This window comes from Mrakia frigida (assembly GCF_051309035.1).
Source record: "Mrakia frigida strain ATCC 22029 unplaced genomic scaffold BDY24scaffold_7, whole genome shotgun sequence".
Taxonomy (NCBI): Eukaryota; Fungi; Basidiomycota; class Tremellomycetes; order Cystofilobasidiales; family Mrakiaceae; genus Mrakia; species Mrakia frigida.
Window position 1 is genome coordinate 222911 of NW_027481274.1, and position 27997 is coordinate 250907.

General features: G+C 54.4%; 7 protein-coding genes across 7 annotated transcripts; 3 read left to right on the plus strand and 4 right to left on the minus strand.

The window, feature by feature from the left end:
- Positions 1 to 511: 511 nt before the first annotated feature.
- NEO1 (aminophospholipid-translocating P4-type ATPase NEO1) lies at positions 512 to 5944 on the minus strand. The gene is made up of 20 exons (XM_076639375.1): positions 5609 to 5944; positions 5443 to 5518; positions 5209 to 5367; positions 4743 to 5147; positions 4376 to 4650; positions 4177 to 4298; positions 3916 to 4076; positions 3707 to 3805; positions 3509 to 3627; positions 3243 to 3422; positions 2759 to 3150; positions 2557 to 2651; positions 2216 to 2494; positions 2105 to 2142; positions 1712 to 2023; positions 1567 to 1624; positions 1372 to 1495; positions 1217 to 1296; positions 1074 to 1134; positions 512 to 979 (listed from the first exon to the last, which is right to left on the minus strand). Exons 1-20 carry the CDS (start codon positions 5879 to 5881, stop codon positions 904 to 906), a joined length of 3384 nt encoding a protein of 1127 aa, XP_076498761.1. The 5' UTR covers positions 5882 to 5944; the 3' UTR covers positions 512 to 903.
- Positions 5945 to 5969: 25 nt separating this feature from the next.
- Positions 5970 to 14098, plus strand: THO2 (Tho2p). The gene is made up of 22 exons (XM_076636869.1): positions 5970 to 6057; positions 6153 to 6629; positions 6721 to 6848; positions 6925 to 6984; positions 7065 to 7396; positions 7476 to 8144; positions 8222 to 8720; positions 8799 to 9265; positions 9351 to 9515; positions 9593 to 9781; positions 9876 to 9955; positions 10024 to 10295; positions 10401 to 10561; positions 10672 to 10738; positions 10836 to 11077; positions 11169 to 11347; positions 11439 to 11517; positions 11592 to 12130; positions 12204 to 12948; positions 13022 to 13234; positions 13317 to 13590; positions 13667 to 14098. Exons 1-22 carry the CDS (start codon positions 5999 to 6001, stop codon positions 13813 to 13815), a joined length of 6045 nt encoding a protein of 2014 aa, XP_076498762.1. The 5' UTR covers positions 5970 to 5998; the 3' UTR covers positions 13816 to 14098.
- Position 14099: 1 nt separating this feature from the next.
- On the minus strand, positions 14100 to 17060 carry BDY24DRAFT_264843 (putative U4/U6 small nuclear ribonucleoprotein Prp4). The gene is made up of 11 exons (XM_076636868.1): positions 16947 to 17060; positions 16841 to 16862; positions 16585 to 16766; positions 16145 to 16270; positions 15877 to 16056; positions 15603 to 15756; positions 15348 to 15471; positions 15131 to 15258; positions 14963 to 15047; positions 14771 to 14878; positions 14100 to 14632 (listed from the first exon to the last, which is right to left on the minus strand). The coding sequence occupies exons 1-11, from the start codon at positions 16974 to 16976 to the stop codon at positions 14197 to 14199; spliced, it is 1575 nt and encodes a 524-aa protein (XP_076498763.1). The 5' UTR covers positions 16977 to 17060; the 3' UTR covers positions 14100 to 14196.
- A 1870-nt stretch (positions 17061 to 18930) lies between these two features.
- On the plus strand, positions 18931 to 19658 carry BDY24DRAFT_381656 (uncharacterized protein). The gene has a single exon (XM_076639376.1). It carries the CDS (start codon positions 18957 to 18959, stop codon positions 19509 to 19511), a length of 555 nt encoding a protein of 184 aa, XP_076498764.1. The 5' UTR covers positions 18931 to 18956; the 3' UTR covers positions 19512 to 19658.
- Positions 19659 to 20342: 684 nt separating this feature from the next.
- On the plus strand, positions 20343 to 21457 carry BDY24DRAFT_433616 (uncharacterized protein). The gene is made up of 6 exons (XM_076644121.1): positions 20343 to 20404; positions 20505 to 20564; positions 20643 to 20806; positions 20889 to 20941; positions 21018 to 21111; positions 21197 to 21457. Exons 2-6 carry the CDS (start codon positions 20507 to 20509, stop codon positions 21326 to 21328), a joined length of 501 nt encoding a protein of 166 aa, XP_076498765.1. The 5' UTR covers positions 20343 to 20404; positions 20505 to 20506; the 3' UTR covers positions 21329 to 21457.
- A 227-nt stretch (positions 21458 to 21684) lies between these two features.
- BDY24DRAFT_359612 (uncharacterized protein) lies at positions 21685 to 25032 on the minus strand. Its single transcript, XM_076637851.1, has 16 exons — positions 24954 to 25032; positions 24805 to 24859; positions 24704 to 24731; positions 24298 to 24622; positions 24183 to 24216; positions 24076 to 24109; positions 23781 to 24004; positions 23612 to 23715; positions 23529 to 23542; positions 23294 to 23460; positions 22900 to 23228; positions 22725 to 22816; positions 22540 to 22664; positions 22354 to 22463; positions 22113 to 22283; positions 21685 to 22041 (listed from the first exon to the last, which is right to left on the minus strand). The coding sequence occupies exons 1-16, from the start codon at positions 24965 to 24967 to the stop codon at positions 21801 to 21803; spliced, it is 2067 nt and encodes a 688-aa protein (XP_076498766.1). The 5' UTR covers positions 24968 to 25032; the 3' UTR covers positions 21685 to 21800.
- Positions 25033 to 25310: 278 nt separating this feature from the next.
- On the minus strand, positions 25311 to 27951 carry BDY24DRAFT_338132 (CLPTM1 family protein; the record flags this gene model as incomplete). The annotated part of the gene is made up of 13 exons (XM_076637315.1): positions 25311 to 25394; positions 25474 to 25570; positions 25651 to 25727; positions 25800 to 25923; positions 25990 to 26218; positions 26324 to 26562; positions 26647 to 26720; positions 26793 to 26901; positions 26999 to 27077; positions 27155 to 27260; positions 27330 to 27466; positions 27538 to 27652; positions 27769 to 27951. 13 exons carry the CDS (start codon positions 27949 to 27951, stop codon positions 25311 to 25313), a joined length of 1653 nt encoding a protein of 550 aa, XP_076498767.1.
- Between the last annotated feature and the right edge of the window lie 46 nt (positions 27952 to 27997).

Genomic DNA, 27997 nt, shown 5'->3' on the forward strand with positions numbered 1-27997 from the left:
GAGAGAGCATATATACATATCAGCCCGAGAAGAAAGGGCCGTCTTCGTTGAAAGACTTCCAGAGCTCACCTTCCCTCCTTTTGTCGAGCTTGGGCTGAAGGGTCGGTCGGCGTACGAGACAGGACCTTGATTGCTAAGAGAGACTCCTCTTGGACACCTTGGGACGCGTAGGGATAGATCCAAGGGTGAGCGAAGAGAGAGAGAAGGAGACGAGAGGAGAGGAGAGGGGAGAGAAGCTGGTGGTTTGGAGGGAAGGAGGAGGAGGAGGAGGAGAGAGGGGTTGGTTGAGAGCTGAAGATCCCCCGCAGGAATTGGGTGACCCAAAGGGGCATTGTTGACTTTTTTTTGGTTAAGAGAAAAGCGGCCGTTGGTGGGATATCAGGGTAGGTTTCTGAGGAAGAGAGAGAGGCCAAAAGATAGATGGCTGGCGAGTGGGAGAGGCCTGGTCGAGACCGAGAACCCAACGAAGCGTCTGGGCGGCGCACCTTGACCTCTTGGGCGGAGCTCATCTGTTTTTCTCCTCTCTTTCCATTTTTTTTTTGCTTCCTTCCTTGCTCATCTCCGAAAGAGGATGAAAGCCAAAGAACGGCGGGGTTTTGCCGAAAGAGGTCATGCACGAGGGAAGGCGAGGAAGGGAAGGAAAGGAGGGTGAGAATGAAGACGCGACTGATTTTGAGCGATGGCCAGTTCATTTTCTTTTTCCCGTCCTGCACAGTCGAACGACCTTACCCCTCCCATCAAATCAATCAGTGTAGTCTTCCCAGACAGACTACAACGACTTCACTTCTCCTCATCGAGCAGCTTCGAGTCCCTCTTCACTCGTCGACTCCGTTTCGTAAAGTCATGAAACCGACCTGACCGAGCGATCCCTACAAGAAAGAAAGAAGAAAGAGGGAGCATAATCTATGTTGCGAGTTTGGCGTAGGTTGCTGGTCGGAACGTCCTCTGGATGACCTTGACGACGTAGAGAGGGAGGGAGCTGAAGCGAACGGACGAACGAGAAGGTCAGCGATCTCGAGTCTCCTCTTTCCCTCTGGACGCTCGAACGAAGGCAAGAAGGAGAGGATAGGTACCTGACAGCGACGATAAGCGCGACTTTCCATGCGAACCGAGAGGAGATGACGAAGGAGAGATCTGTAGAAGCAAGGAAAAAGGAGAGGCAGTGAGTTGGAGGTCGAAGTTCGACGCGTCGTTCAAAGGGAAAGGGGAAGCTCACCGAAGTACTCCGGTAGCAGAGCCATCGAGAGACCGTAGAAGGTGAAAGTGACGATTTCGGAGATGATCATGTAGAGGTGCCTGCAAACGAAGAAGGGAAGCGAGGGAGTCAGACGAGAAAGGCGGAGAAAGTAGGAGAGAAAGAGACGAGCCCACCAAGTCGTGATCTCGAGAGCGACCATGATGAGTTCGTTGAGGATGAGGGCGGTGAAGGAGATGGCGACGATATTCTGGAACTCGGTTTCGAAGAGGAGGAGGGACATGATCATGATGGCTCCACCTGCGAGAAGGAAAAAGAGAGGGATCAGAATCGAGAATTCGACGCGTCGAAAGAAAGACGAGGAGACGGACCCTGGTAGACCGAGATCAAAGTCCAGGTGAAGAATGTCTTGTACGATAAAGATCGACCCTGAGAAACAGAACGAAAGCCCGCGGAAGGAAGAAAGAGAGTCAGCGTCGCTCCCACCTCGACCTCCAAACCTCCTCCCAAACTCACCTTCGTCAACTCCTTGTACAATTCCGGATACAGCAACGCCACATCCTCGTTCACATCCCTATCCAGCACCAACGAAAACACCGGAGCCATCGTGTAGAAAGTAGCGTATCCGATCATGAGCCATCCTTGGTAGAGAGCGATGGGAGCGAAGTAGAAGATGGCTGAAAAGACTGCCTGCATCACCGAGATGATGAGTCCTCGATGGATCACGAATTGAGCGAGTTTGGCGGATCGTTTGTAGGAGTTTCGACCGTGCCAGACGAGGAGCTTGGTGACGAAGCTGAATTGGGTGATGGAGAAGTCGGCGGCGAGCTGGAGGAAGGAGGGAGGGAGGGAGGAGGCGTGAGTGCGGGAAGAAACAGGGAGGGAGCAAAGAGAGGGAAACGGACGGACCGAGGCTTGTTTTCCTTCTTTTCCGACGATTCCGAGGCCTGGAAGGACAAAGATGAAGACTCGAAGTGAGCAGCAAGCTTTGGAGAGAGCGACGACCTCGACGCGACTCACCAACATCAGCCGCCTGAATCATCGAAACGTCGTTTCCTCCATCTCCGATACAGCACACCCTCTTCTTCGTATGCGACCGGATCAGCCGTGCGATATCGGCCTTCTGGGTAGGACTGCATCGGCAAGCGACGACACACGAGAGCTGAGTGGCGAGGTCGATGAATTCGGTTTGGAAGTGGTCGAGGCAGAGTTGAAGGGATTCTCCGTCGATGACGAGACAGCAGTCGAGTTTGGTACGGATAAAGTCGAGTTGATCTCGGATGTCTTCGGGAGTTCGGACTGCGAAGAAGGGAAGGAGAGAAGTCAGGAAGAGGAGTTGAACGAAGAGAGACGATACTCACGTTTGGCGACTTGATGGATGTACTGTCCTCGAGCGACGAGTTTACTGGAGATGGCGATACAGGTAGCGGTCTCGATCTTATCTCCCGTCAACATCCTGTCCAACGAAGAGGCGCAAAAAACGTCAACCAGCGAAACGAACCCAAACGCGTCTCCCTCCCCTCCCTCTCTTCCCCTCTCCCAAATCTGGTCCGAAAAACTCACCAGATCTTGATCCCCGCATTCCTCAACAGCTCCAACGTGCTCTTCACATCCTCCTGCAGCTTATCCTCCACCCCCGTCAACGCCAACAGTTCCAAATCCTTCTCCAAACACTCCCCTACCACCTTCGCCATTGCCTCGTTCCTGTCGTCCGTCCTCGTCCTCGCCTGATGGTACCTCGCCTCGAACTCCCGATAGCTCGCTTCCGTCAACTTCTTCCTCCCAACGACGAGGGTTCGGAGTCCTTCTCGAGCCATGTTGCCGCATTCCTCCTCGAGCCAGTCGTTCTTGAGGACGATGCGAGCCATGACGACGTCGGCTCCTTTTTGGTAGAAGGTCGTTTCGCCAGAGGAGTCGCGGATGATGATGCCCATGCGTTTGGATTCGGAGGTGAACTGGAGGGTCGAGAGGGTGGGCGAGGGGAGTCAGCAAACGGAGCGGGAACGAGACAGAGCGGGAAGCGAAACAGTCGAGGGAGAGAACGCACAGGGAAAACATCCAGCACTTCAAACGTCTCCACCGTTCCGTCCGGAGTTCTCAACCCCATCGTCGTTCGATCTCTCGAGATCAGCGTGAGCCCAACCGATTCCGTAAACCGGACGATAGCGACCTCGTCGGGGGAGGAAGCCTGGTAGGTGATTCCTTCGTCGCCTGCGACGGGAGTGACCTGGAAAGGGTAACGTCGTATAGAAAAAGGCAAGTTCAGTCAGTCGGAAGAGTTGAAGGAAAGAAGGGAAGGGAGGAAGGACTGACGTTGTGACAAACAGCCAACGCCAGAACGGCATCCCGAACACGAGACGACATGTCCCTTCGACCTCGAGTGGCGAGGAAAGCTCCGGTTGCGAGGGAGGAGGAGCGACGGGGGGTGAGGGCTGAATCGAAGGAACGAAATCCACAAGGTCAGGACGGACGAGGAGAGGTCGAGGAAAGAAACACAAGAGTAGAGCCCACCTTCCGATCCATAAGCGGTTGCCAACTGATGAGCTACCTCGTCCATCGAGTCGAACCCGTACGACATCGTTCCCAAGTGAAGTTTCTTCATCTCCATCTCTGCATCGAAACCCAAACCCGAACCGCAAAGTCAGCTCAACTCGACACGTCCTCTCCTCCTCTCCCTCCGTCTCCTTCCCTCTCTTCCATCCTTGTTCGTTGGAACTCACCATTCTGCGTCAAAGTCCCCGTCTTATCACTCAACAAGTACTCTATCCTTCCCAGCTCCTCCGGAAGCGTACTCGTTCGAACGATCGTTCCAGGAATTTCAGGGTCGTTCTGGATCTGACGGGCGTAGACGGTTTTGCCCATGTCGAGGTTGACTCGGAGACTGAACAAAGAAACGAAAAAGAGAGAGGGGGGGGGGGGGGGGGGGGGTGTGAGCTCAAGATTGGGAGGAGGGAAGAAGAGGGAGAAGAAGGACGACGAACCTGATGGGGATGATCGACGAAAACAGGATGAGGAACCTAAAGATGTAGATGAACCACTGTCCTCTGAACCCGTTCAACGCTACAAGAAAGACCGAAAGAGCGAAGGTCACTGCACAGAGAATCTACATCCCAAACCCAAACAAAAATCAATCAGCTTCCTCTCCTCTCGACGCGTCTCGTTCGTTCGTTCCTCACTGACCTTCGCCATCCTGTTAATCTCCAGATCCAACAACCCCGTCTTGGTCTCCGGATGACTCGTGTTCATCACTGCTCTCGTTTCCGGTCCCGTGTAAACGACGAAACCGATAGCGGATCCAGCAGCGAGAACGGTGTTGGCCCAGAGGACGTTTTCGGCTGTGAGGGGGTCGACTCTCGGTGTGGGAGGAGGGAGGTCCAGAGAGGGAGTGGGAGTGGAAGAGGGTTGTGTGGTGATGGTTCCGATGAAGGTGTGGATATCTTTGATAGGTGGGTCGGCTGAAGACGACGGGAAGACGAAAGAAAGCGAAAGGGACGTTGAGTTCGAGCGACGGCGAACGAAGGCGAGTGAGAGAGAGAGAACGACTGACCATAAACCTCCGCCTCAACCCCCAGCAATCCCTCGTCCGTCAACCCTTGAAAACTCTGCACGGCCACTCTCAACTTCCAATCCGTCTCCCCATCCAACTGATCCGTCCTCACGAACGCGGTCCCGCTCGCATCGCTCGTCCTGAGCAGCACCATGTCCGCTGGGACTCTCTGGTTCTTCTCCAGAAGCACCAGATCTCCCACCTGGAGTCTCGAGGAGGGGACGGCTTTGGTTGGAGGGAAGGAGGTTGGCGGGGAGGAGGAGAAGGGAGTGTAGTCGAGGATGAGGTAGCGAGCAGAGTTGGCTTCTCGGTCTCGAAGGTAGCGGAGGTAGTCGTCGTAGGCTTCCTTGCCCATGGTGACGAGGAGGACGAAGGCGAGCGGGGCGACGTAGGTTACGATGAAGCCTGAAGGAAGTAAAGAAGAAGGGTGAGCTCGAGAGGAGAGGGGAAAAGGAGGAGAGCTCACCGATCTTGAGGGCAGGGATGAACTGGGAGAGAGCGACGAGGAGGAAGTAGAGGTTGAAGAAGAACTTGAACTGCTCGTAGAAGACGAGAGGGAGGAAGGAAGCGACGTTGTACTTCTGGTTGCTGATCGTGTTGGCAGCGAACGAGTTCTTGAGCTTGACTGAGAGACGAAGGAGGGAAGAAGGAGATGAGCTTCGGTTCGAGAGAGAAGAGTGAGCTCGAGATGGAGACCGACGTGAAGCTCGAAATGGAATGATCCTTGACTTGTCCTGAGGAGTGTGTACCGAAGGTCGATTCCGTTGCATTGAAAGCTAGTAGGAGAACACGGAAGGGAAAGAAGAAAGAAGAGAGGAGATGAGCCACAACGTGAGCTCGCTTGGGTCCTCCTCCGGTGGACTGACCTTCCTTCCAGCCTCCCCTGCACCCTCTCCTTCTCCAGTCTCCTGCTCTAGTAGACTGTCCTCCTCTTCCTGCCTCCGATCCCTCGACAGGAGAGTTTCGTTCTCTTCTTCGTCGTCCGGTTTGACCTGCGAGAATCTCGACTTGAACCTCGTTTGCTGCTTCGACGAGGATGGGTTGTTGGAGGCCATGGAAGAGTTGTTGTTGGTGATGTTTGTACGAGACGCTGGACGATTGATAGTGTGAAGGGGTATAGGTGAAGAGGAAGAACCCATACGTGGATCGCAGAGAAAGAAAAAGAAAAAGGGCAGTCGACGTTGGAGACGAAAGGAGATTGGGATTCGTCAAGCTCAAGTGTCCTTCAACCACTTCCTCCTCCCTCCTTTCACGAGATGGAATCTCAAGTCAAAGCAGCCATCGCATCTTGGGACGATGGAGGACAGGATGCTCTGTAAGTTTATAGACGACTTTGAAGACAGCAGCAGACGGAAGAGCGAAGGAGCTGACTCTCCTCCTCCTCCTTCTCCTTCCCCTCCTTCCTCTCAGATCCTCGCTTCTGATCTCCTCCCTCTCGGATTCCATCGCGTCCCATCTCATCCTGTATACCTTCCTTCGAAACTCTCAACCTTCGATACCCAAAGAATCCCTCATCACCTTCCTCCAATCCATCCCTTCCCCTCCTTCCACCGCCTCGACCTCAACCTCAACTCCTCCTTCCCCTCCGGTCTCTCTCCTCTCGGAACACCTCGCCGACTCGTTATGGCAGGCGGATGCAGAACTCGAAGACATCATCCTCGCCGCTACCTCTGGAGCTACTCCTCTCGATCCTAAAGTCAAGGCTGGACTGGATAAGGAGAAGAAGGTCTGGAACGATCTCTGCAAGGGTCTCTTTGCGTCCAAACTCGTCCCTCTCCCTCTCTGGGATAGATTCGACTTTGCTTTCCTAGAGAGGATTGGAGCTGCGATTGGGACGGGGGTTCAGACGATGATCAAGAAGTCTACGAGATTGGGCACGGTCACTTTGTGAGTTACAAAAGACGGAACGAGAGGGACATCGAGAGACGCGAAGGGAGAGAGAGAGCTGACTTCCTCCTTCGTTCGCCCTTCGCTTCAGCTTCTCCCTCAAGAAGTACAATCTCCTTCGAGAGTCGTCGGAAGGATTCTCGCTCCTCATCATCCTTCTTACGAGTCGAGAGACTCTTGGACCTGGGAGCAACCCGGAAACGGGGTTCGATCGGGAAGGTCAGCTCGACCTCCTTCCTCCCCTCGCTCTCTTCGCTCCATCCTGACGTTTCTCCGCCCTTTTCTTCTGTACTAGACTCCGAATCCCGGAAGAAGCGAGCCAAGGAGGTCTGGAAACGAGTCATGGGCATCATCGGTAAGTCCTGCCCTCGTCTCTCTCGTCTCAGCTTCCCTTCCTTCCTCGACCTCACACCTCTCCTCCCTCCTTCCCTTCAGGCTACTTCGACCTCGACCCCTCCCGAACCCTCGACCTCATCTTCGACGCCTTCATCTCTTCCCTCCTCACCCACCACCGCTTCTTCGTCGACCTCCTTCGCTGCTCGGTCTGGTCCTCTCCTCCCTCGGTCGAGGACATCAACAGCGACAAGATGGACCTCGCAGGAGAGTCCGGAAGCTCGGTAGCAGCTCAGGTCCTCGGATTCAAGTTCAAGTACTACCAGGATCAGACGATCATGAGGAAGGGAGAGGAGGCGCCGAAGGAGATGGTCTTGATGGCGGCGATCTTGATCAGGGAGGGGTTGGTGAAGCTGAAGGAGCTTTGGGAACATGTCAGTCTTGGAGTCTTCCTTCGTTTGCTCGTTGAGAAGGGAGTGGGAGAGCTGACAACTTTTCTTCCAACGTATACAGCTCTCTCCGAACGAATCCGAAATGGCCAAGCACGAATCTCGACATCGTACAGCCGTCAACCAACTCGCTCGAAACTCCATCGGAAACGCTCTTCTCGCCTCAGCAGCTCCCCTCGTCGACGACGAACCCACGCCTTCCTCCTCTTCCTTCAACAAACTCCCAGCCAACCCCAACGCTCCAGTCGTAGCTGCTCCTCCGCCTCCACCTCTCCCGGACCTCCCTCTCCCAGACCAAAAGATCGCTCTCTTTACCTCCCTCCTCGCCGTCGGAGCCTCCGCTCAAATCACCTACCTCCTCACTCGATTCCCTCACCTCCCCAACGCCTACACCGAGATCGCAGATCTTCAGCTTCGAGCTATGAGCTACACGCTTGCTCCGGTGCTGGAGAAGTGCTCGCCGTTCGCACCCAGGATGGGGAAGGGCAAGGGCAAGGAAGGGAAGAAGACGTTGACGTTGATGGCGCCGGTTCCTCTCGAGACGGACGAGACGGAGTGGGTGTACTTCTTCCCCGAGTGGAAGGAGCAGGTGGTGAGGTGTGAGACGGTAGATGAGTTGTTCGAGGACGAGAAGGGAGTGAACAGGCAGTTGAGGTCGTTGGGTGCGTTGGTCGGGAGGGACGCGAGGATGTTGGTTTCGTTGATTCGGCTCGCTGTGAAGGACATTCAGGAGGTGAGTCTCGACCCAAACGCTCTCTTTCTCTTCCCTCCTCCTGCTGATTTGATGTTTCCGTTCTCCTTGTTTCTCAGCACCCCGCCGACCCTTCCATCCTCGCCCGCTGGTCTCTCCCCATCCGACTCATCTTCCTCCCCTCCCTCTCCCTCCTCGGCGGCTCCCCAACCTCCCAAGAACTCTGGTCCCTCCTCTCCCTCTACCCCGTCCCCACCCGTTACGGCTTCTACGGATCCTGGAAAACGTCCTACGCCGAATCCCTCCAGCTCAAAGTCAAGGGAGCCATCGCCGAACGAGACACCAAAGCCGTACTCAGACGAGTCTCGAAGGACGATCTCAAGCTTCATGCGAGATCTCTGGGGAAGCTCAGTCATTCGGATCCGATGATCGTGTGGGGAGTGGTGCTGAGGCAGATCCAGAGTTACGATAACTTGGTGAAACCGGTGGTCGAGAGTGCGAGGTTTATCACGCCGCTGGGAGCGGATGTGTTGATCTTTGTGCTGCTGGATGCGTTCTCGAATCCGGCGAAGGAGAGGACGAAGGTGGATGGGACGAGTGTTTCGCTTTGGTTGAAGAGTGAGTCCGAATCCGTTCCTTCTCGTCGTCCAATCGAGAGAGCTGACCTCGTCCTTTCGACGCGTTCCCTTTCTTCAGGTCTCGCCGCCTTCGCAGGAGAGCTCTGCCGGCGGTACCACCTCGCCATCGACCACAAACCCATCTTCCAATACGTCGCCAACCAACTCCGAGCTGGATCGTCCAAGGATCTTATCATCCTTCGAGAACTCCTCTCCGCCATGACGGGCATCGATCCGCTCGCCAATCTGTCGGACACCCAGGTCTCAGCCCTCGGAGGAGGACCCAACCTTCGAGCAGAAGCAGTCAACCCTACCGTACCTACGACGAAACCCCCTCCTCAACCTGGGGTGGAGATGAGGACTCAAGCGCCGGTGGAGAAGAAGGGACCGACGACGAAGAGCGCTCCGACGTTGGTGGCTAGTTTGGAGGAGGAAGGGATGACGTTGCCGTTGTTGATTGTGGTGGCTCAGACGAGGGACAGGTGTTTGTTTACGGTGCCGGATGAGGAGGCGCATATGAAGCATCTTTCGACGCTGTTTGATAGCGTGAGTCAATTTCGTTTTGGACGCGGCCCCTCTCCTTTCCTTTGAACACGAACTGACCTTCTTCTGTCTCTGTTTCCTCTTTCAGTCGACGGAAGTCTTCCTCCAATACGTCGAGTTCCTCGTTCAAAGCATCGGTCCAGAGAAATACGCCGAGCTCATCCCTTCCTTCACCGAACTCGCAACGAACTACGACCTTCCTCCCGCTCTCGCCTTCCACATCCTTCGACCTAAACTCTCGCACGCCGTCAAGGTGAGCATCCCTCCCTCCTACCCTACTCTTCATTCATGTCACTGACCTCGATCTCTCTTCAATCGTTCCTTCGTCAGGCCTACGACATTAAGATGAAGACTCCCGCCGAAACGCCAGCAGCGAAGGAGGCTCGACTTCGTCAGGAGCTCAAGGAGAGCAAGAAGCCTGTTACGCCCGTTCCTACCCCTCCGGAACCTGCTCCTGCTTCGAACGGAGTCGTTGTCTCTGGAGAGGTGGAGGGTGTCGATTCCGATAATGCGAGAATGGTTCGTTCTCTCCCCTCGTCTCGTTCGACGCGTCTTTCGTTCGACGAGCTTTTACTGACTCGAGCTTCTTCGTTTATTCCTTCGACCTTCACAGAAGAAGTTCCATCCTCTCCTCATCCCCGTCATCTCCGAAGTCTACAAGTACTTCCCCAACGAGTCCATCAAGTTCATGGGGTGAGCTCACCTTGTCCTTCCCATCCTCCCTTCTGTTGCTGACCTCTCTTCCCTTTCGCCGATGGCAGAGCCCCCTTCTTCGTCACCTTCTGGCAACTCTCTCCTTACGACATCGAGGTCCCTCTCACCACCTACCAACACGAGATCGATCGACTCCTCAAAGCAGACAAGGAGCTCTCTCGGTATCCTTCGTCCGCTCAGAACACCGACGAGTGGAGAGCCGACAAGGCCAGGTTGAACGACAAGGTCAAGCTCCTCTCGGACGAACGGAATGAACAGATGGAGTTGTACGCGGTTACGAGGAGGAGGTTGGGGACGGAGAAGATGTTCTGGTTCAGGAGTGAGTTTTGGTCGACGCGTTTCGGTTTTCGTTCGCTTCGAAGCGAACGTCCTTCGTTTCGAACTTCTTGCTGACTGACTCGTGGTGTAATTTTCGTCCCTCCAGAGTTCCCCGACTGCAAGATCGTCAATCAACAGGTCTACCAGCACTGCATCTACCCTCGAGTGCTTCTCTCCCTCGAGGACGCCGCCTTCTGCGCCAAATTCATCAAGATGATGCACTCGATGGGAACCCAGAACTTTGCTAGTTTGTGGTACCACGATGTTGTGAGTCTTTCGCGTCCTTTCCTTTCGATTCGAACTCCTCTCGTCGTTGAGTCGAGTTTCGAAGGTCGAGCTGACCTTCGAGTTCCGTTCTTCGTTACCCGCGATCTTAGTACACCTTCACCGAGTGGATGGCTCCTCTTCTCTCCTCTCTTACCGAGAACGAAGCTCGAAACTATGGTTCGTCCCCTTATCTCCTCACCACCGTCCTCGGTCGTTCGCTCGTTCATTCGATGCGTCGACTGACTTTTCTCCTTCTCCTTCGTCCTCCTTCCAGCTCGCTACGTCCACGACTGTCTCCAAGACCTCATGCCTTGGCAGGAGGACGAGGACAAGTACATCAAGGAGGCCTGTGGAGTCAAGGCTGGAGAGAAGCCCGGAGACAAGGAATCCATCCTTCCTGGATTCCGAGCCAAACTCCTTCGTCAAACCATGTCGTCTCAGATGACGAAGAAGGAGCTGCTCCCCTGGAATGGATACAGGAAGGCCATGCATAGGTGGCACAAGAGGTTGAGTGCTGTGAGTTGCTTCGCTGGCTGGAAGTTTGGTTGGGAAGGAGAGTGGACGAGCGAGTCGAGATTCTGACGCCTTCCTTTTCGTCTTCGTCCAGGCCTTCGAAATCTGTGTGGACTCGAAGGAGTACATGCACATCAAGAACGTCGTCATCCTCTTGCAGAAGGTCCTGCCTTTCTTCCCGAGAGAAGTTGGACTCGGAGAACAGATGGAGAAGAAGCTCAAGTCTGCCATCGCCGACGAGACCAGGGAGGATCTCAAACTTTTGCTTCAGTCGTACGTCCTTCGATCTCTGCTCTTTTACTCTTTCCCTCCTCGAGAAATATACACTGACTTACTGGTGTTTCGACTGGGTTGCTTTTTGCAGCTACTCGTCGCAGATGGTGAAGCTCAAGCCCAAGTGGATCCCGATGTCTCAATTCCGAGCTCCTGAACCCGTCAAGGCTGTGAGTCTGGCTCCCTTTCCTCCGAGAGTCTCTTCTCGATCTGACTCCTGCCCCTCTCGCTTTCGTTCTCGCAGGGAACTCCTCGCTCGGCCGCTGCCTCTCCTCTCGTCAACAAGACCGTCGCTCTCGCCGCCGAGAGCACTCCCACCTCCCCTGCTTCTCCTCTCGCTCGAGCCAACACTCCTGTCAGGGCGGAAGCCACCGCCGACACTCCTTCGACTTCAGCATCTTCGTATTTGGTCCCTCAGGAGTCGTCGAAGTCCAAAGCCGATGAGGTCGTCAAGCCCAACCTCTCCGAAGTCGCTCCCTCCTCGTCCGTCGCTTCCTCCTCGACCTCGTCCAAACCAGCCGAGGTCAAGGCCGCCGTTCCTGCTACGGAACCGAAGGATTTGAAACCAGTCGTCGCCGAGAAACCTCTCCCATCCGGTCCCAAAGCTCTCGCCCAGCAGTCGAACGGATCGTCGTCTCGAAACGGAGCCATCAAGAGCGAGCCAGGATCGATACCCACGGGTCCCTCGAACGGAGCAGCTTCGTCGAACGGAAGGTCGGATGCCAAGAAGGAGGATTCTTCGTCCAAGGAGGACGGAAAGTCGGCTGTCGCAGCTTCGTCGAGGTGAGCATGCTTTTCTCTTTTCGACTGGCCCCTTTGGTTTCTTCGAGCTGACTTTCCGTCTTTCTCTTCGCAGGGCTCCTCCCGCTTCACCTTCGTCGTCCGGAATGAGATCCGATAGAGCGGAATCGTCGAGAGCAGAGGGTTTGAGGTCGGACTTGAAGGAGCTTCCCAAAGGTCCTCGATCTCAACAACCAATCCATCGCCAATCCTCCACTCGAGCCGTCGACATGCAGCCTCCCGCCGGACCCAGCTCAACTCGAGATGCCGTCGACATCCGATCCAGCTCCAGCTCGAAACCCGTCGACTCTTCCTCTAGAAATCGAAGCCCACCTCCCTCTCGAACCGCAGGAGGACGCGACCGAGCAGCCTCTCCCTCTCGATCTTCTCGTCGTCGAAGTCGAACCCCTCCAGCCAAGAACTCTCGAAGCGGATCCGCCGACAGCTCCCACTCGACTCGTTCAGGATCTCGTCGAGCCGCCGACAAGGAGACCGAGAAGGAACGAGAGGATCGAAAACTCGCCGACCGAGAGAGCACGCTCAGCAAGAGCCGAATGGGAGGAGACGATCGTGACAGGGTTGATCGAGGAGATCGAAATGGGGATAGGGATAGGGATCCTCGTCGAGCTAGTGGAGGAAGGAACGATAGGGATCCTAGGGATCCGAGAGGAGGGCCGGACAGGAGGAACGAGTCCTTTGCTTCGTCGAGGAGAGGGAGGGATAACGTCGGAGGAAGGGATACTCCTCCTCATTCGAGAGCGAGGTCGCCTCACAACAGTCGGGATGAGAGGGATTCGAAGAGGCTCAAGACGGAGAAGGAGGTGAGTCTGCGTTGTCTTCGATCCTCGGCGTCGAGCTGTCCTGACCGTCTCTTTCCTCTCTCTTCCATCGCAGCTTCCCTCTTCTTCCTCGAGCTCGAGACGTCGCTCGGCTTCACCACCTCGAATCGATCGAAACGGCGACAAGGACAGGAAGGGTCGAGATGCTCCCAAGGAGAAGTCGTCGCTCTCGAGGGATGCGGAGAAGTCGGATCGAGGAATCGACAGGGATCCTCGAGATCGAGATAGCAGGAGCAGAAGGGAGCGTGAACCCTCGAGAGCCACCGATGTAAGTATCCCATCTCTATACCTCTATACCTCTCTTTTATCTTTCCCTCGAGCTGACCTCCTTTTCGTTTCTTTCTCCTCAGCGACCATCGGACGACCGAGACTCTCGACACTCCTCCTCCTCCCGCTCCTACGATGTCGCCCCTTCCTCCTCCAAACTGTCGGATCGTATCGTTCCAGTCACCTCTAGCGGTCTCCCTTTCTCATCCAAGTTCCAGGCGCCAGCAGCCTCGACTTCGGCTGCGTCGTCGACCCTTCCTGAACGTCTCTCGAGTCGAGACCGAGATCCTCCTCCTCACGCTGCCGTCGCCGAGACCTCGTCGGCATCGTCGGATGATAGGAAGAGAAACGCTAGTCGTGAGTCGTCATGCGATCTACATTCTCATGGGCTGAAGACGAAACTGACTCGTTCTTCGTTCGTTCTCGAACACAGAACTCGACGACTCTCCCCTCCCCGACGGAAAGAAGAGCAGAATCGTGAGGAACCATCGATACGCTCTCGACAACGCCCTCAAGGATGCGACGGGATCGGGAGGAACTGGACGATCTGGGGAAGGCGGAAGGAAAGGAGGAGGGAAGTAGTTGGGAGGGAGATGCGAGGTTGAGGGAGGAGACAGGAGGCCGGCGTTCCATTAAGTCCGTTTTTGTTCGATTTAACGTCTATCTAGTACTGGAGGAGGGAGGAGACCAGGCACGATGTTCCGGAGACTCGATGCCGTCCGACGCGTCGAGCTGGAAGGAAAGAAGCGATTCGCCGGAGGAGGGACGAACTTTGACTATCGAGAGATCTCTAGAGTATTCTCTGAGAAGCATCAGATGGAAGAATAAGTGGTTGGAAGATCCGACGTCGGTCTTGCACTGTTCTCTCTCCAGACCTTTCTCTGTGAGCGCAAACGTCCATAAGAACGAACGAGCAAAGCAAACTACCAAACTGAGGTTCTCCTCCCTCTCTTCTCCTCCTCCTTAAAAAGCTTCTTCCTTCCCGAACAATTGGAAACTCCTGTTCCCACTTCCACTCGCCAAGTACTCTCCCTTCCCATCTACATCCACACCCATCACTTTTCCTGAATCCGTCACGATGCTCTTCACCAACAGCCAATCGTCCGCCGACCAGATCTTGACCGTCGAGTCGTATCCTGACGAGACGAGGTACAGGCCTGAGCGGTTGACGACCGACGGCGAGGGAGCAGTAGGAGGATCACGAGTTTTGGAGTCGGAGGAATCGGTGTCCATGGGAGTCGAGGAGGACGAGGGAAGGGAGGGACGTTCGGATTCGTCTCGGAAGAATTTGAGGTCTGAGACGAGAGATTTGTGAGCCGGAATAGTGTAGGCGCAGGCAAGTTTCCGGATATCCCAGATTTTGATGGAGTCGTCGGCGGAACCGGTGGCGATTTGGTAGCTGGAGGAGGGAGGGAGACGCGTCGAAGAGAAAGAAAATCAGTCCTGAGCTCAAGAGAAGAGCCGAAGCTCGAACGTAGGACGTAGGACGTAGGACGCAAGACGTAAGATGATATGAAAAGCAGGTGAGAGAACTTACCCGTTCGGACTCCAATCCATAGCGGTGATCTGCTTAGCGTGGCCGTCGAGAACCCAAACCGTTCGACCTGTTCGAGCGTCCCAAACTCGTCCGATGGCGTCAAGACCACTGTGAAAGGAAGAAAATCCATCAGCCAACATTAAAGGAAGATAACTCAAGATCGAGAGCGGAGATAAGGAAGGCAGAGCTCACCCAGTCGCAACGAGGGCTCCGTCGTCTTGCCACGCGACGGCGTAAACTTCCTTCGAATGTCCCTCCTGGAGAAGAATCTCCTGGCCTGTAAAGAGAGAAGAAGAGAGACGATTAGACGAGGTTGATAAGAGAAGCCAGATGTCCAAAAGAGGAAGAAGAAACACTGACTCGTCGCGACGTCCCACAATCGCCAGGTTCCGTCGAAACTCGCCGACGCGACGTAATCTCCTGAAGGATGGAAAGCGACTCGAGCAACTGGTGCGGTGTGACCTTCCAGAGTCGAGATCGGTGTCGGACTGGTGAGAGACGGAATTGGATCGGGTAAGCTCGACGAGAAGGGTGAGAGAAGAGGAAGGAGGAAGAGGAGATGGAGAAAGAGACTCACCTGTCCAGCGACCACAGCTTCACGGTTCCCTCTCCACCTCCGGTAGCCAGATTCACTCCCGAAGAGGACATCGAGAGAGTAGCTTTGGGATGCCAGGCGAGTCCTCGACAGTGAGTGTCGTGACCTGTCGAAAGGAGGAGAAGAGGAAGGTTGATCAGCGTCTCGAGCTTTGCTCTCGGCCAGCTTCGATCTCTACCCCGACGCTCGACAAACTTCCCACAGATCCACTACTCCAGAGATGTCCTAGAAACTCACCCTTCAAAGCCTTCACCTCCTTCAACCCCGGCACGTCCCAGACCTTCGCTCCTCCGCTCCAACTCCCCGTCGCAATCAACTTCGAATCAGGCGAGAATCGAACCGTCGATATCGGACGAGTGTCTCCAATCTGAGATCCCAGCAGAACTGTAGTCTGTTTCGGTTCGAATCGAAGAAGTCGGAAAGCGTGGAAGAGTCAGTCAGCTTTGACGCGTCTTGCTCAAACCAACTCTCACATAAAACGCAGGGCGAAGGACGACGGATGAAGACTGACCTTCAAGGACTTGTAGAGGGCCTTCCTGATATCCAAGATCTTCCCCACAGGCACCACGGATTCCACTTTTTGGCGACGCAGACGTTCGGCGGAGAGAGGAAGGGAGAAGTGAGCGATCTTGCGACGAGCGGCGAGAAGCTCGTCGGGTAGTGGTGGTTCGGTGTAGAACTCTTCCTCCTCCTACGATACCAGATGAACGATGGAGAGAGATGTGAGTCAGCTCGGAGCGAGAGCCACAGGAGGGAAGGAAAGGCAGAAGAGAACTCACGTCCGAGTCGTCTGATCCTGAGCTCGACTCTGACTCTGATCCTCCTTCTCCAGCTTCGTCGCCGGATCCTTTCGCTGCTTGGATGGTAGAGAGGACAAGACGAAGACGGATGTATCTGTCGGCGGCCTAGATAGCGAGAAAAGGGAGCAGAAGGTCGAGGTCAGCTTGAGGTCGTGAGCTCGAGGTGAAAGGAAGGAGGGTAAACTGGGGGGGAGAGCTCCGCGTCCTGCCTCGAGGATATAGGTCGGCGACGGGTTGACTAGAGATCCGCCAGCGTCTCTCGAGCTTCGACGAGCTCACATCGTTGAGGATGCGAGCTCTTGAGCTCCTCCTTTCTCTGGCAGCATCTCTCGCGTCTCCTTCCTTCGAGCTCACTCCCTTCCATCCTCCCTCCCCTCGCCGCATCCCAAGCGAGCCGCTGAAGTTGAAGTTGAACTCACCATTTCTCCGAACAGCGTTATGGGTTGCTCCAGCTCCCTCAGTTTCGCTCGAACCTTTCTGTCGTCTGTTGGTACGTGAGCCAGCTTTCGAGCTCTCTTCTTCCTCTCGAGCTCTTCGATGGCGGCCATGTTCTCCTCCAGCAGTCGGTCAGGAGCTTGTCCATATCGGGAAACATCCTCCACTGTAAAGTTAAAAGAGGCAAATGATCAGCTGGTGCTGGGGAACGAAGCTGGGAAGGGAAGAAAGGGGACGAACTCAAGGTGTCGAGATCGACGGCCTAGAAGGGAAGGGAGAGGAAGACGAAGAGCTCGTCAGTTTCTGCTACATCTTCGAGATCCTGAGATGAAAAGAGGAGATTCACCTCCTGAGCCGGCTGTTTCGAAGAACTCATGCTGGACGAGATGAGAGAGAGGGACGAAGGGGATGGGAAGGAAGGGACTGTCGAGCTGATCGTTTGAGGTCAACTCTTTCGAACCTCCTTCGGACTTGCTCTTGATTCCCTCACCGCCACCGTCGAAACAGACCTTTTTCTTTCCAGTCTCTGAAAATTCACATCGGAACAGTCTTCTGAAGCTCAGCATGCTCAGAGGACGCGAATTCTGCCCTTGAGGCGGTCTTCGCTGGCTCAGGGACGACGAGCGAAGAGGAAGGCTCGAGAGATCAAAACCGACCTCGACGCACTAGCCTCCATCAGTCAAATCTGCATTGAGGCTTCTCGGGTCCTTCGAGATCCCGTGCTATAGAAGTTGGAACGACAAGCTCAAACCCCTGCTCGTCAAGAAGGTGAGCCTCGTTTCCTCTTCTCGCTCTTCTCTTTCCTCTCCCCTTCTTTTGTAGAGCTCTAGCTGACGAACCTGTGCGATCCACTGATATCTCCTTGGACATGACTTCTAGATCGAATCTGGGTCTACACCGAAGGATGTCTTCCTCCTCTTCCCAACGGTGTTCGACCGTCTTCGCCTCTTCCACTCTCTCTTTCGACGCTGACCTTTCCCTTCGTCCTTGCCCTTTCTTACAGGAGGGACTGAAGTCTTTGTCACGTACAAATAAATGGATCTCTCTTATATTGGAAAAGGTGGACGAGAGGTGCGTTGACTTGGTTTTCTTGAGCCGTTCGTAGGAGATGCGGACGCGAGCTAGTTCGACTTCTAGCGACGTTTCATCTAGAAATATCAGGATGGTTTAGCTGATGGGACGAAATATGACGCTTCGGGAGGGTTCTAGAGAACAAGAGGGATGGTTTAGGGGATGAAGAGGGAGGGGAGGGAAGTTTCGCTCGTCGGCTTTGGACGTTGAAGGTCCGTTCTCAGTTCTTGCTTGTAGAGACTCGACGACGGACTTCTCTACCTCTTCACCACCTATTTCATCCCAGATCTCGACAGTCCCAATTCTCCTGCTTCTATCCAGCTACGAGCATCGCTTCCCTCTGTTTCCATCCTCGCCGCTTCCTCTTCCCCTTGGGAAGCCCAGGACGGTTCAACCAGCCCTCGAGAGACGAGCTTCGCTGAAGGTATCTCCTTGACATCTCTCCAAGGACTTTTTTCGGTCGAGGAGAAGGAAGAAGGGTTCGTTGAAGTCGTTTGGTTCGGACGACCGGACGCGTCGACATCTTGGGCTCCCTTGCTCCTGTATCGAGATGACCTTCGTTTTCGCGTCTCCCCACATAAAAGAAACAGACTCGGACCCAGATCTCACCCAAAAACTTCTCCTCGGTCATCTCATAGAACTTCATCGGAGAAACTCGCCTCGAATGACGACTCTCAAGGAAATTTCGGAAAGATAAGAAGCTCATGTCGACCTTCCGGTCTCTTGATCCCAACCACGACTCTCCTCCTTCCCACAAGCCATGTCTATCTCTCCTCAACCTCGTCGGAACTCCCTTTTAGGACCCTCCTCCTCCCGAGGTTCAAGTTCAGCACTCAATCTTCTCACTACCATCCTCGGAACATCAACCGTTCCCTCCACTCAGCCCACCACCCCCTCCCCTCTCTCCTTCTCCTCCCCTCCTCCCAACTCAGCCGTTCCTCCTCCTTACACTCCCTCTCCTCCCCCAACCGTCCTCGCGACGCTCCCTTACATGGAGAGAGCGTTCGTTTTACGACTGAGTCGGTCGGGTATAGACATCCCAGCTCTCGCCCTCTCACCCGAGGAGGTTGAAGCTGTCTCAGCCCAAGTCATCCCTCCTCGTTACGTGCCTCCTCCTCCCCTCTTTCGCCATCGAGCGACTACCGGAGCGAGGTTTGGACAGAGTCAATCAGCTAGCAGGGAAGAGAGCATAGTAGAGGGAGGGTCAGGAGGAGAAAACAGCGACGGAGGAGGAGGAATTCAGTTAAGCTACCGCCAACGAGCTCGAGTGGTCGTCGCCGGTGGAATGGACCCTTCTCCCCTGCTTCCTCCTCCCCCTCCTCCTCCTTCCACGGACTCCCTCGTCATTCTTTCGACATCATCACCAACGGAAACCTCCACTCTTCCCCTTCCAGTTCAAACCGAAACTCAACCGGCGCAACAGCATGAACCTCACGCCTTCGCAACCTCCCTCCCCTCCCTCTCCCTCCCTCGCCCTCAGCCCACCCCGTCCTCCTCCTCAACAACCATTCCTCGACCCTCCCTCCCTCACGGATCCGAATCCTACTCCGATCGAGCGCGTCGTCTTCTCCAAGAACAGGCAGAACCTGCTCAACTCGCAGCGGAGCAGGCGGCTCGTCGGGACATGGAGAGGTCGAGCGAGGAGAGGATGGAAAGGATGAGGAGGAGGTCCGAAGGGGACGATCGACGAACGAACGGGAACGGGAGCGGGAGGGAAGAGGCTGTGAGCTACGCGGAGAGGGCTAGGAGGATGTTGGTGCAGAGGGAGGTCAGGTTGAGGGGGTTCGACGAGGAGACGATTGGGAGGGAGAGAAGCTTGTTGAACGGCGTAGGAGCGTAGGGATGGGAGGTCTCTTTCTGGATTTGGTGGGAGGATGTGTTGTACGAGTGCTTTGTTATTCTGCCTGGAGGAAGAGGGTGTTGTAGAACTGGTTTTGCTTTGCTTTGGTTCGGACGACTCGATTAGATGTGCGACTCGACTTTTTTATTCTTCTTTCCTCTTTTCCTGCGAGCTTCTCGTCGTCCGGAATTTCTCTGCGTGCTCATCTCTCTCGATGGGGAAGATTTTCGCTGATCTCAAGTCCCTCGTCTTCTTTTCAGGAAGCTTCCGACCTGCTTCAGCCCCGAGCCCCTGAAACGCGTTCAACCTTTAAAACACGTCAACGTGGTCCCCTAGGTCCTTCCTCCGTCCGCCCCAGTGAGGCAGATAGACAGGAAGGAAGGGGTCACCAGCGCTGACGGAGGGAAGGCAAGGTCTACTTTTGAATCAGCGAGCACAAGACGTTGTTCTGATAGTGAGCTATCTACTCCGATCCGCTGATGAACTCCTCGCCTCACTGAGACCTGACGTTCTCTCTTCTCTTGATCTTCTTCTCGTTTTCAGCTACATCTCTACCACAGGGAAGCGTCGGTTAGGTTGAGCTTCTTTCTTTGGAGAGACGGCACGTCACGTCGCGTCAACACCCCTCTCTTCCTCCTCCGCGCTCGCCGTCATCGTCCTTCTTTCCGAACGGAGTAACAGAAGTGATGCCATCTATCAGGAGATCTCTGGAAGCGGGATGCTCCCTTTCTTGCTATTAGGAGGTCGCAAGGGGCGTCAGCGTCATTTTCGGTCCGTCTCCTTCTTATAAAAACTGCCTGGTTGCCCTCTCTCTCCCTCCTCACCAACAACCACCACTTCCTCCTTCCATCAGTCACCACTCTCCACTCTTAACTACTCTCAACACTCCCTCAGTACGTCTTTCGCTCTCTTCTTTCGTCACGAATTCGACGCGTCGTCGTGCCCGAGTTCGTTGCTGACCTCGGACCTCGTCTCACTCTGTTTCTTTCTCAGATATGGCCACCAGAGCTCTCGACCGACATCTTCCTCTTCTCTTCATCCTCCTTCTCATCGGTGAGCTTTCGCCCGTCTTCTCTCAGCCAACTTCCCGAGGCTGAACTCGACCTTCTCTTTTTCTGACCTCACCTTCAGTCTCCGCCGTCGGGCTGGGATTCAGTGCTGATCTGGTGCACAAGAGGAGGGAAGGAGAGTTCCCCGTTGTTGGTGCTGAGAAGCACCGAATCAACTACTCGCTTTTCTGTGGTGTCTTCGGAGTCACCCTCTCCCTTGTCTTCCTCGCCGTTTCTTTCGTCTCGGTGAGCTTTAGTTTTCACTTCTTCTCTCTTCCGTATCCCGAACCTGAAGCTGACCATCCCTTTTGACTCCTCATCTCACCAGACGGTCTTCCACTGGCTTCACCACTCCATCTTCGTCTTCGCCAACTTCGTATTGTGAGTTCCTTTCCTTTTGTTTTCTTTCGACCTCTCCGTCGTTCCTGACTCCTTTTCTCCCCCCTCCTTCGATCAGCTGGCTGGCTGACGCCATCGCCCTACACCTCCTCTACAAGGGTGTAGTCCGATGCGGAGGAATCGGATCTGGAGGAATCTCTACCTGCCACAAGGTTCGTCGAGCCCTCGTTCCCCCGCGCCTCGAACTTCGCGTCGCTCTCGTTTGACCTTCTCGCTTTGCTTCTCCCTCCTCATCAGATCAAGACCATCGAAATCGTGGCTTGGGTCAACGTTGGTCTTTCTTTCCTGGTTCTTCTCGCTTTCGTCACCGTCGGACGAACCTCTCACGCTCACAACACGTCGAGAAGGGGAGGAAACTATGCCGTCTAGATTTCGTCTCTTTTCCTTGGACCTTTCTTCTTCGGTCTCGCATCTCAGACTGCTTTAGTTCTAGCATCATACACCTTTTCATTTATTCACGTACACACGCCTTACTTCTACACGCAACGATTAATTGACGGATTCAAAACACGATCAATCTCGACCTGAAAATCGTCGCGTCTCGTGTCTTTGCTCTCTTCGGTTCTGCGAGTGGATTGATCAGCCTTGATTTACTCGGAACTTCCCCCAGTATCGGAATTCAACTATACTGAGCCGAGATTCCTGTGCTCTCTCGAGCCCTCCTTCAGCTTCATCGTCGCGTCGCGTCCCGAAATCTCTTTCCTCTTTCTCCTCCCCAAACTCGTCCGTTTGCATTCATAGCATCTAGATCGATCCTTCCTTCCTGCTTCCAACTAAAAACATGACAAAACTTGGATAACCTTCCCTCTAGACTACCGGGCCGTCGTCTATCTACCTCCGCTCAACAACTCGAACAATACCCTCCCTCTCCTCTATTACAACCCCAACAACTCACGACCCCAAACCCAAAGCTCTTCATCACCAACCCCACGATACTCGTCAAACCTTCCCCCAACACGAACCCTGAAGCGATGACGATCACGACGAGAGGGACTTTGCCGTTTCGAGAGAAACGAAGAGCGATGATTCCTCCAAGAAGTCGAGCGATGGAGAAGGAGGGAGTGTTCATGAAACCGATGGCGCTGCAAGTAAACAGAGGGGAGGAGACGGTTCAGTTGAGGAATGGAAGAGCGGGAGGGAAGAGGTAACGTACAAAGCGATACCAGAGGGGATGTGCTTGATCCACTTCGGAGGATGAGTAAGGACGACGGGGCAGAGAGTTTTGATGAGGGAGAGAACGCTGAAGATGACTCCGAAGAGGATCATGAACAGAGGTGCGTAAGGTGGGAGGTGGCCTGTGTTGAGTAGCCGAGCAAGATTGAGCCTAAAGAAGGACGAGCAAACGAAGTCAGCGCTCGTTACGCGCGTTTCGTTTCGACGAGCGAGGAACTCACCAGATCGCAGCTGTAGGCACTCGGAAAGCAGGTCCAGGGATCTCGTAGACGGACTTGTAAAGCTTGTAGGCTGCGGATGAAACGAAGACACTGGCGAGGGAGCCGATCATCTGGCGAGAAACGAAGGAAGACGCGTCAGGAGGGAGTTCGAGATGACGAGAAGCGGAGGCGACGATTTAAGCTCACCTGTCCGTAGAACTGAGAGCGAGGAGAAGCTTTGAGAAGGGCACCAGTCTTGAGGTCCTGCATGAGATCTCCAGCTTGTTGAGCTCCTGCTTCGGCTACTCCTCCAGCGATGATGTTGGCGACGACTGAGAAGGAAACGAGAGGTCAGCCAGGAACAGAGAGGGAAAAGGCAAAGTCGAACGAACCGTTATTGGGTTGCAGAACAGCAAACAGAAGCTGAGAGATCTTTCCGATCCCAGAAACGGGGTTGAGGTCCGTCTCTCCCAACGCTCGAACACTGAAAGCAGGAAGTCGAACGAAACGGTCGACGTCAGCTCTCTCTACTCCCTCATTCCTTCGGTACACTCGACACAAACTCACCCAAGCAGACTCAGCACACAGGCCAGCAAGAACCCTACTGCCGTCGCCCAAGGCTTGATCGTCTCCGTCCCAAACAAAGCCCAAACAATTCCAACTCCTCCAACACCCGAACTCGCCAGACCAGTCCAGACCCAACTCATTGGTACGAGTCTCTCAGGAGGCTCATCCTCTTCTTCCTCTTCATCCTCATCCGAGAAGTCGACGTAGTCCGTTCCTCGCTCGTTGGCGGCTTGGAAGAGTTTGGATTGAGCGCGCTGAGATCGATGGGAGAGGAGAGTCGAGAGGGAGGAGACGACGATGGGGAGGAGGGAGATGACGGATTCGGCGATCTGAAGAGTAAACCGGAGTCAATCGGGAAGTTGGAACGCGATAAAAAGCTGAAAACCGGACTCACCATGATGGCCAAAGCGATCCAAAGGATCCAACCTCGAGCTCCGTCGGTAGAGTCTGAAACGGGTCCAGGAGCCCACCCTGAGTTCTTTGCGAGAGGCGAAAGGATGCCCCATCCAACGATCATGCCGAGATTCATCGAAAGAGTCGTAGGGAAACCCATGATTATGCCTGTAAGGGTGGAAAGAGGGTTCGTGAGCGAGTGAAAGATGAGACGCGTCGAAGAAGGAGAAACGAACCCTGTCCGACGTAGCTGCGAAAGAAAGTTGACAAGACAACGTCAGTAAGAGCTTCGAGGCAACTGTACGAGGATGCTGCTCACGAGAGAGAAGGAGAGAAAGACCACATCCAACCACTGGCGAGGTTCCCGCCGAAGACGTCGAAGATCGGGATGGCGTAAATGATTGGGAAAAGCAAGCTCAGGAACTGCAGGGAGACGACCAAAAAATTATCAGCATCAACACCGGTCTAGATTAAACAGATGCACTCACAGTTAACCCAGCACTAGCAAGGAAACTCCCGCCCAAAGCTCTCCAACCCGCGTCGCCCATGGTCTCAACTGTCTCCTCCTCCGGGAGCTCCTCATCTACGAGCTCGTCCTCGTCGTCATCCTCGGTGAGGACAGATCGATACCGGTTCCTGAGAGTTGGGTTGATGGAAGGAGGAGCGGGTTGAGGAGCTTCGTGAAGGACCGATATGAGTTGCGCGGTTGCAGCTGAGGGAAGGGGAGTGAGGTTCAGCGAAGGTCGTATAGTTGAGAGACGGAGTGGAAGAGAGGAGACTGACTTCCTGATGGGAATACGAGCTTCTCTTTAACGATCTGTAGAGAGAAAGGACGCGTCGGAGGTCAGTAAACGAGCTCGAGAGCGGGACGGGGAAGGTCGGCGACGAACGACTTGTTTCCTCAAAGGAGCAGCAAGAAACACTCTGCCAACCCAAAAAAGATTTAAGCAACAGTCAGCACTATCTCCTCCCTGATCTTCACAATCTCAACCTTCACTCACTCACCCAAAGAACGCAACTCCCAGACACCAACAGACCAACTTCCCAAACCCAAGCACCACCGGTCCTTGCCCATCCTTCTCCCACTCCAACATCTCCAATGCCGGTATAATTCCCACTAGACCTGCCGCAAGAGGCATTGTCCCCGTTGCCACTGCTGTCGTCTGCAAAACGACGTTCTCCTGAACGGTGAAAGGACGGGAGTTTGGAAAGACCTTTGGGACGAGCTTGAAGATTCCAAAACCTAGAAGGGCTGATTGAAGGGACATCATGGAGATCCAACCGGTTTGGAGGCCAAAGTAGAGGTTGGTGAACGCCATGAGGCAGCCGACTGAGCAGAAAGAACAAAGGAGGGGAGTGAGTGAGAGAAAGAAGAGGGAGGGGAGGAGGGAAGGAGAGAGTTGAAGCTCACCGAGGAGACCGACCGAAACCGCTCGGAACTATAGAAGAACGAGAACGAAGAGCGATAAGCAGCGATCTAAACACCCAATGAGAGTATGCGCTTCCACTCACAGTGAAATCTCCTTCTATGACTTCCTCCTCATCCCTCAACAGAGGTGTCGGACGTCTGCCCAAAGCGAAGGAGGAACGCTCGTCAGCCCTCGCCGTCCTCTCTCTGCCTCTTCCCACCCCTCCCTCCTATTTTCAGAGTCGAAACTCACGTATTGGGCGCCATCCTTGATGGCTTGCACAGATGATCAAAAGAAGAGAGTCGTCTAGAGTTGAGGTGGAGAGGGGAGCTGATGGTTTCAAGGGAAGGAAGCGAGAGCGCTCGCTCTGCCCTCCACTCTCCCTCCTTTTGACGAGGCGTTCTCGTAGGAGAAGACCGACGAGGCTGACGAGTCAAATACATAGCAAGAAACATTTCGGAGGACGAGAGAAGGGGCAGTAGTACAAGCAGATATGTTCATTTCCTATCAGAACATTGAAACAGCAGCAAAAGATACGTCCCCTCTCCCTCTCCTTTCTCAACCCGTCCTGTCGTTCGTCGGCACGCGTCTGTCCCCACCTCTCCCTCTCTACTTGTCCTTCTTGGTCTCCCCAGCAGCGTCGATAGCCTTGACGTCCTCCGAGTCGGTCTGATCCACGAGGACTTGACCGTACTGTTGCGACAGAGGGAAGGAAAGCAGTCAGCGACGAGGATCGAAGCGAGGAGAAGCAGGTTGGCGATTCGTGACTGACCTCGTTGGCTCGAGACTTGTCGACTCGGTAGATCCACCTCTGGTAGATGAGAACGAGGAAGACGACGTCGTCTCTGAAGCAGGCGAGTCGATGCAGCCTGTCGAGAAGAGATGGGAAAGGGAGAAGGTCAGCACCGACGAGGAGACGAGAGACGAAAGGAAACGAAGAGAAACGAACCAAGGCATCTTGATAACGAAGGAGAAGAAGTCGTCAACGACGGTTGACAGAGTCTTGTAGACCATGGCTTTCATGGGCTGAAACGGGGAGAAACGAGGTGAGAGTCAGCGGCGTAAGGCTTCGTCCAACGCGGGAACGAGAAGACTCACCATGTGAGCGACACTCTTGAGCTTGTAGTTGATGATGAGCTGAGGGATAAGCTGGACGAATCCGAACATGTAGATGGCCTGGGCGAGCGTCGATACCACGAAGGAGTACCATCCTCGGTGGGTCCTGAGAGAAGAGGAAAGCAGGTCAGAACCTCGAAGTTGGGCCGAGGACAAGTGCGTATAAACTCACTCGTAAAGCAGCGAGTAGATAGTGTATCCAACGAGGAGAGGCGAAGCGCCAATGTTAACGAGTCGGAAGGCTAGGGCGTCGTACTCCTGGGTCTTCTTCTCGTCCTCGGAAAGCTCCTTCTTGTCCGAGATGTCGAGCTTGTAAGGGAACCAGGCTCCAGCATCGGAGGGAACGATGGCGACGTTGACGATCTTGAAGACTTTCCAGGCTTCGATCATCAGTCCGGAAGCTGCGAAAGGAAGGGGTAACGGAGAACAGTCAGGGGAACAGTTCTACGGGAGAGGGATGAAGAGGAGGGGAGATAGAGAGAGCAAGAAGACCACATAAAGCTTACCCTGAGAGAACAGAATGACCCAACTGGTCTCGGTCGAACTATCTTGAAGGTAGAGAAGGATGATGAGCTGAACGAAGCAGTTCGTCAAGATGGTTCGGAGCGAAACACCGACGAGATCCTTGTCCTTCTTCCTCCAGTGTCCGATGTCGGAGGAGAAGGCAAGGAACTCGAAGAGCATGTGGAGGATGGTGACGAGGACGGTGGTGACGAGGAGGATGGGGTTGGTTTCTACAAGCATCCTGTAGATGAGAGCAAAGATTAAGGGAGAAGAGGGTTCAGCGGGAGTCGGGGAAGGAAGGAAGGGAGGAGAGACGAAGACTGACCTCTTGATCTCGTCAATCTCTCCTCCAGATCCACCAGCAGCGGAGGCCTGAGCCTCGAAGGAAGCACCCATGCTCTGTGGAAACAAACCGACGACGAGGCATCAGTTCAGAGGGAGAGGAGATGTATGAGAGAACGGAGAGCATACCGAGTAGAGATTGAACTTCCAGAACGAAATCGACGACAGCGAGATCCGGATGGGCAGGACAGGAGTAGTCGAGTTGATGGGAGTCATGTGCTCTCGCAGGTTCCAGAAGCTGTAGAGAAAGCAGCGGAAGGAGGAGTCAGGTCCGGTGTCCAAGCTTTTAAAAAGAGGACGAAGGGAGAAAAGGGAGTCGCGAGCGCAAAACTCACTCGTTGGCGAAAACGACAGGATAGTGGTAGAAAGACTGTCCATCGGGGGATTTCTGACCCGAGGGCTCAAGTTGTACATCTGAGAAAGACACACCCGATTTGATCAGCTCGAAGAAGAGGAGGAGAAAAGAGAACGGGAGACGCGTCAAAACTCACGCTTCTTAGCCTCGGGAGGAGAGTTGAACGAGATCGCCGACCTATCCGAGATGATAGTGAGAGTGACGTTCGGGTGCCAGTACGAGATGATGGGAGTCGATTTGCGCTGCAGACCAAAGGACTCGAGGTCAGCAAGGGAGTCAACCAAAAGCGACGAGACGAGAGCGAAACGGACCTCAATCTCCAACTCCTCCTTGCTCATAGCCTTCTCCTCCTCGTCCAGCTCCTCCTGCTCAGCGGTAGCGTTCTTGGGTCCTCCAATGAGGGAGACCTCCTTTCTGATCTTCTTCCTGGGGTAGTATCGAGTGAGAACTGTCCGACGAAAGAGAGAGAAATCAGTTCACACGTTCGTTTCGTTTCGTTTTGTTCGTAGTTTGACTCACGTTTTCGAACATGAACCACGGAAGAGACATCGTAAGTCTTATCCTTAGGATCAGGAGAAGCTCGTCCGTTGGTCAAGAAGATGTCGGCCCAGAGAGAAGCGTTGTGTTGGACGTTCTACAAAACACGAAACGACGTGGAAGCGAAGCTCAATCAGCCCTTCCGTCTTCGTCTGAAAGCTCACCATCTCCTCTCTTTACGACTCTTCGCTACAACACGTCGATGGCACTCACCTCAGGGATACTCAGCTCCAAATCCTTAACCTCGTCGATGTCCCAGTTTCCATAGGTAAGACCCTTCCAAGAGAAAGAGGGGAAGCCATCGTTCGATCCTGGCTCTCCAGAGAAATCGACGTCTCCTTCGGGGTTGGTGGAGAAGTAGACGTACATGTCCATGGACGTGTTTTCGGGCCACATCTGAGGGTGATAGGTGGAAGGTAGAGTGAGCAAAAAGCGAGAAGGA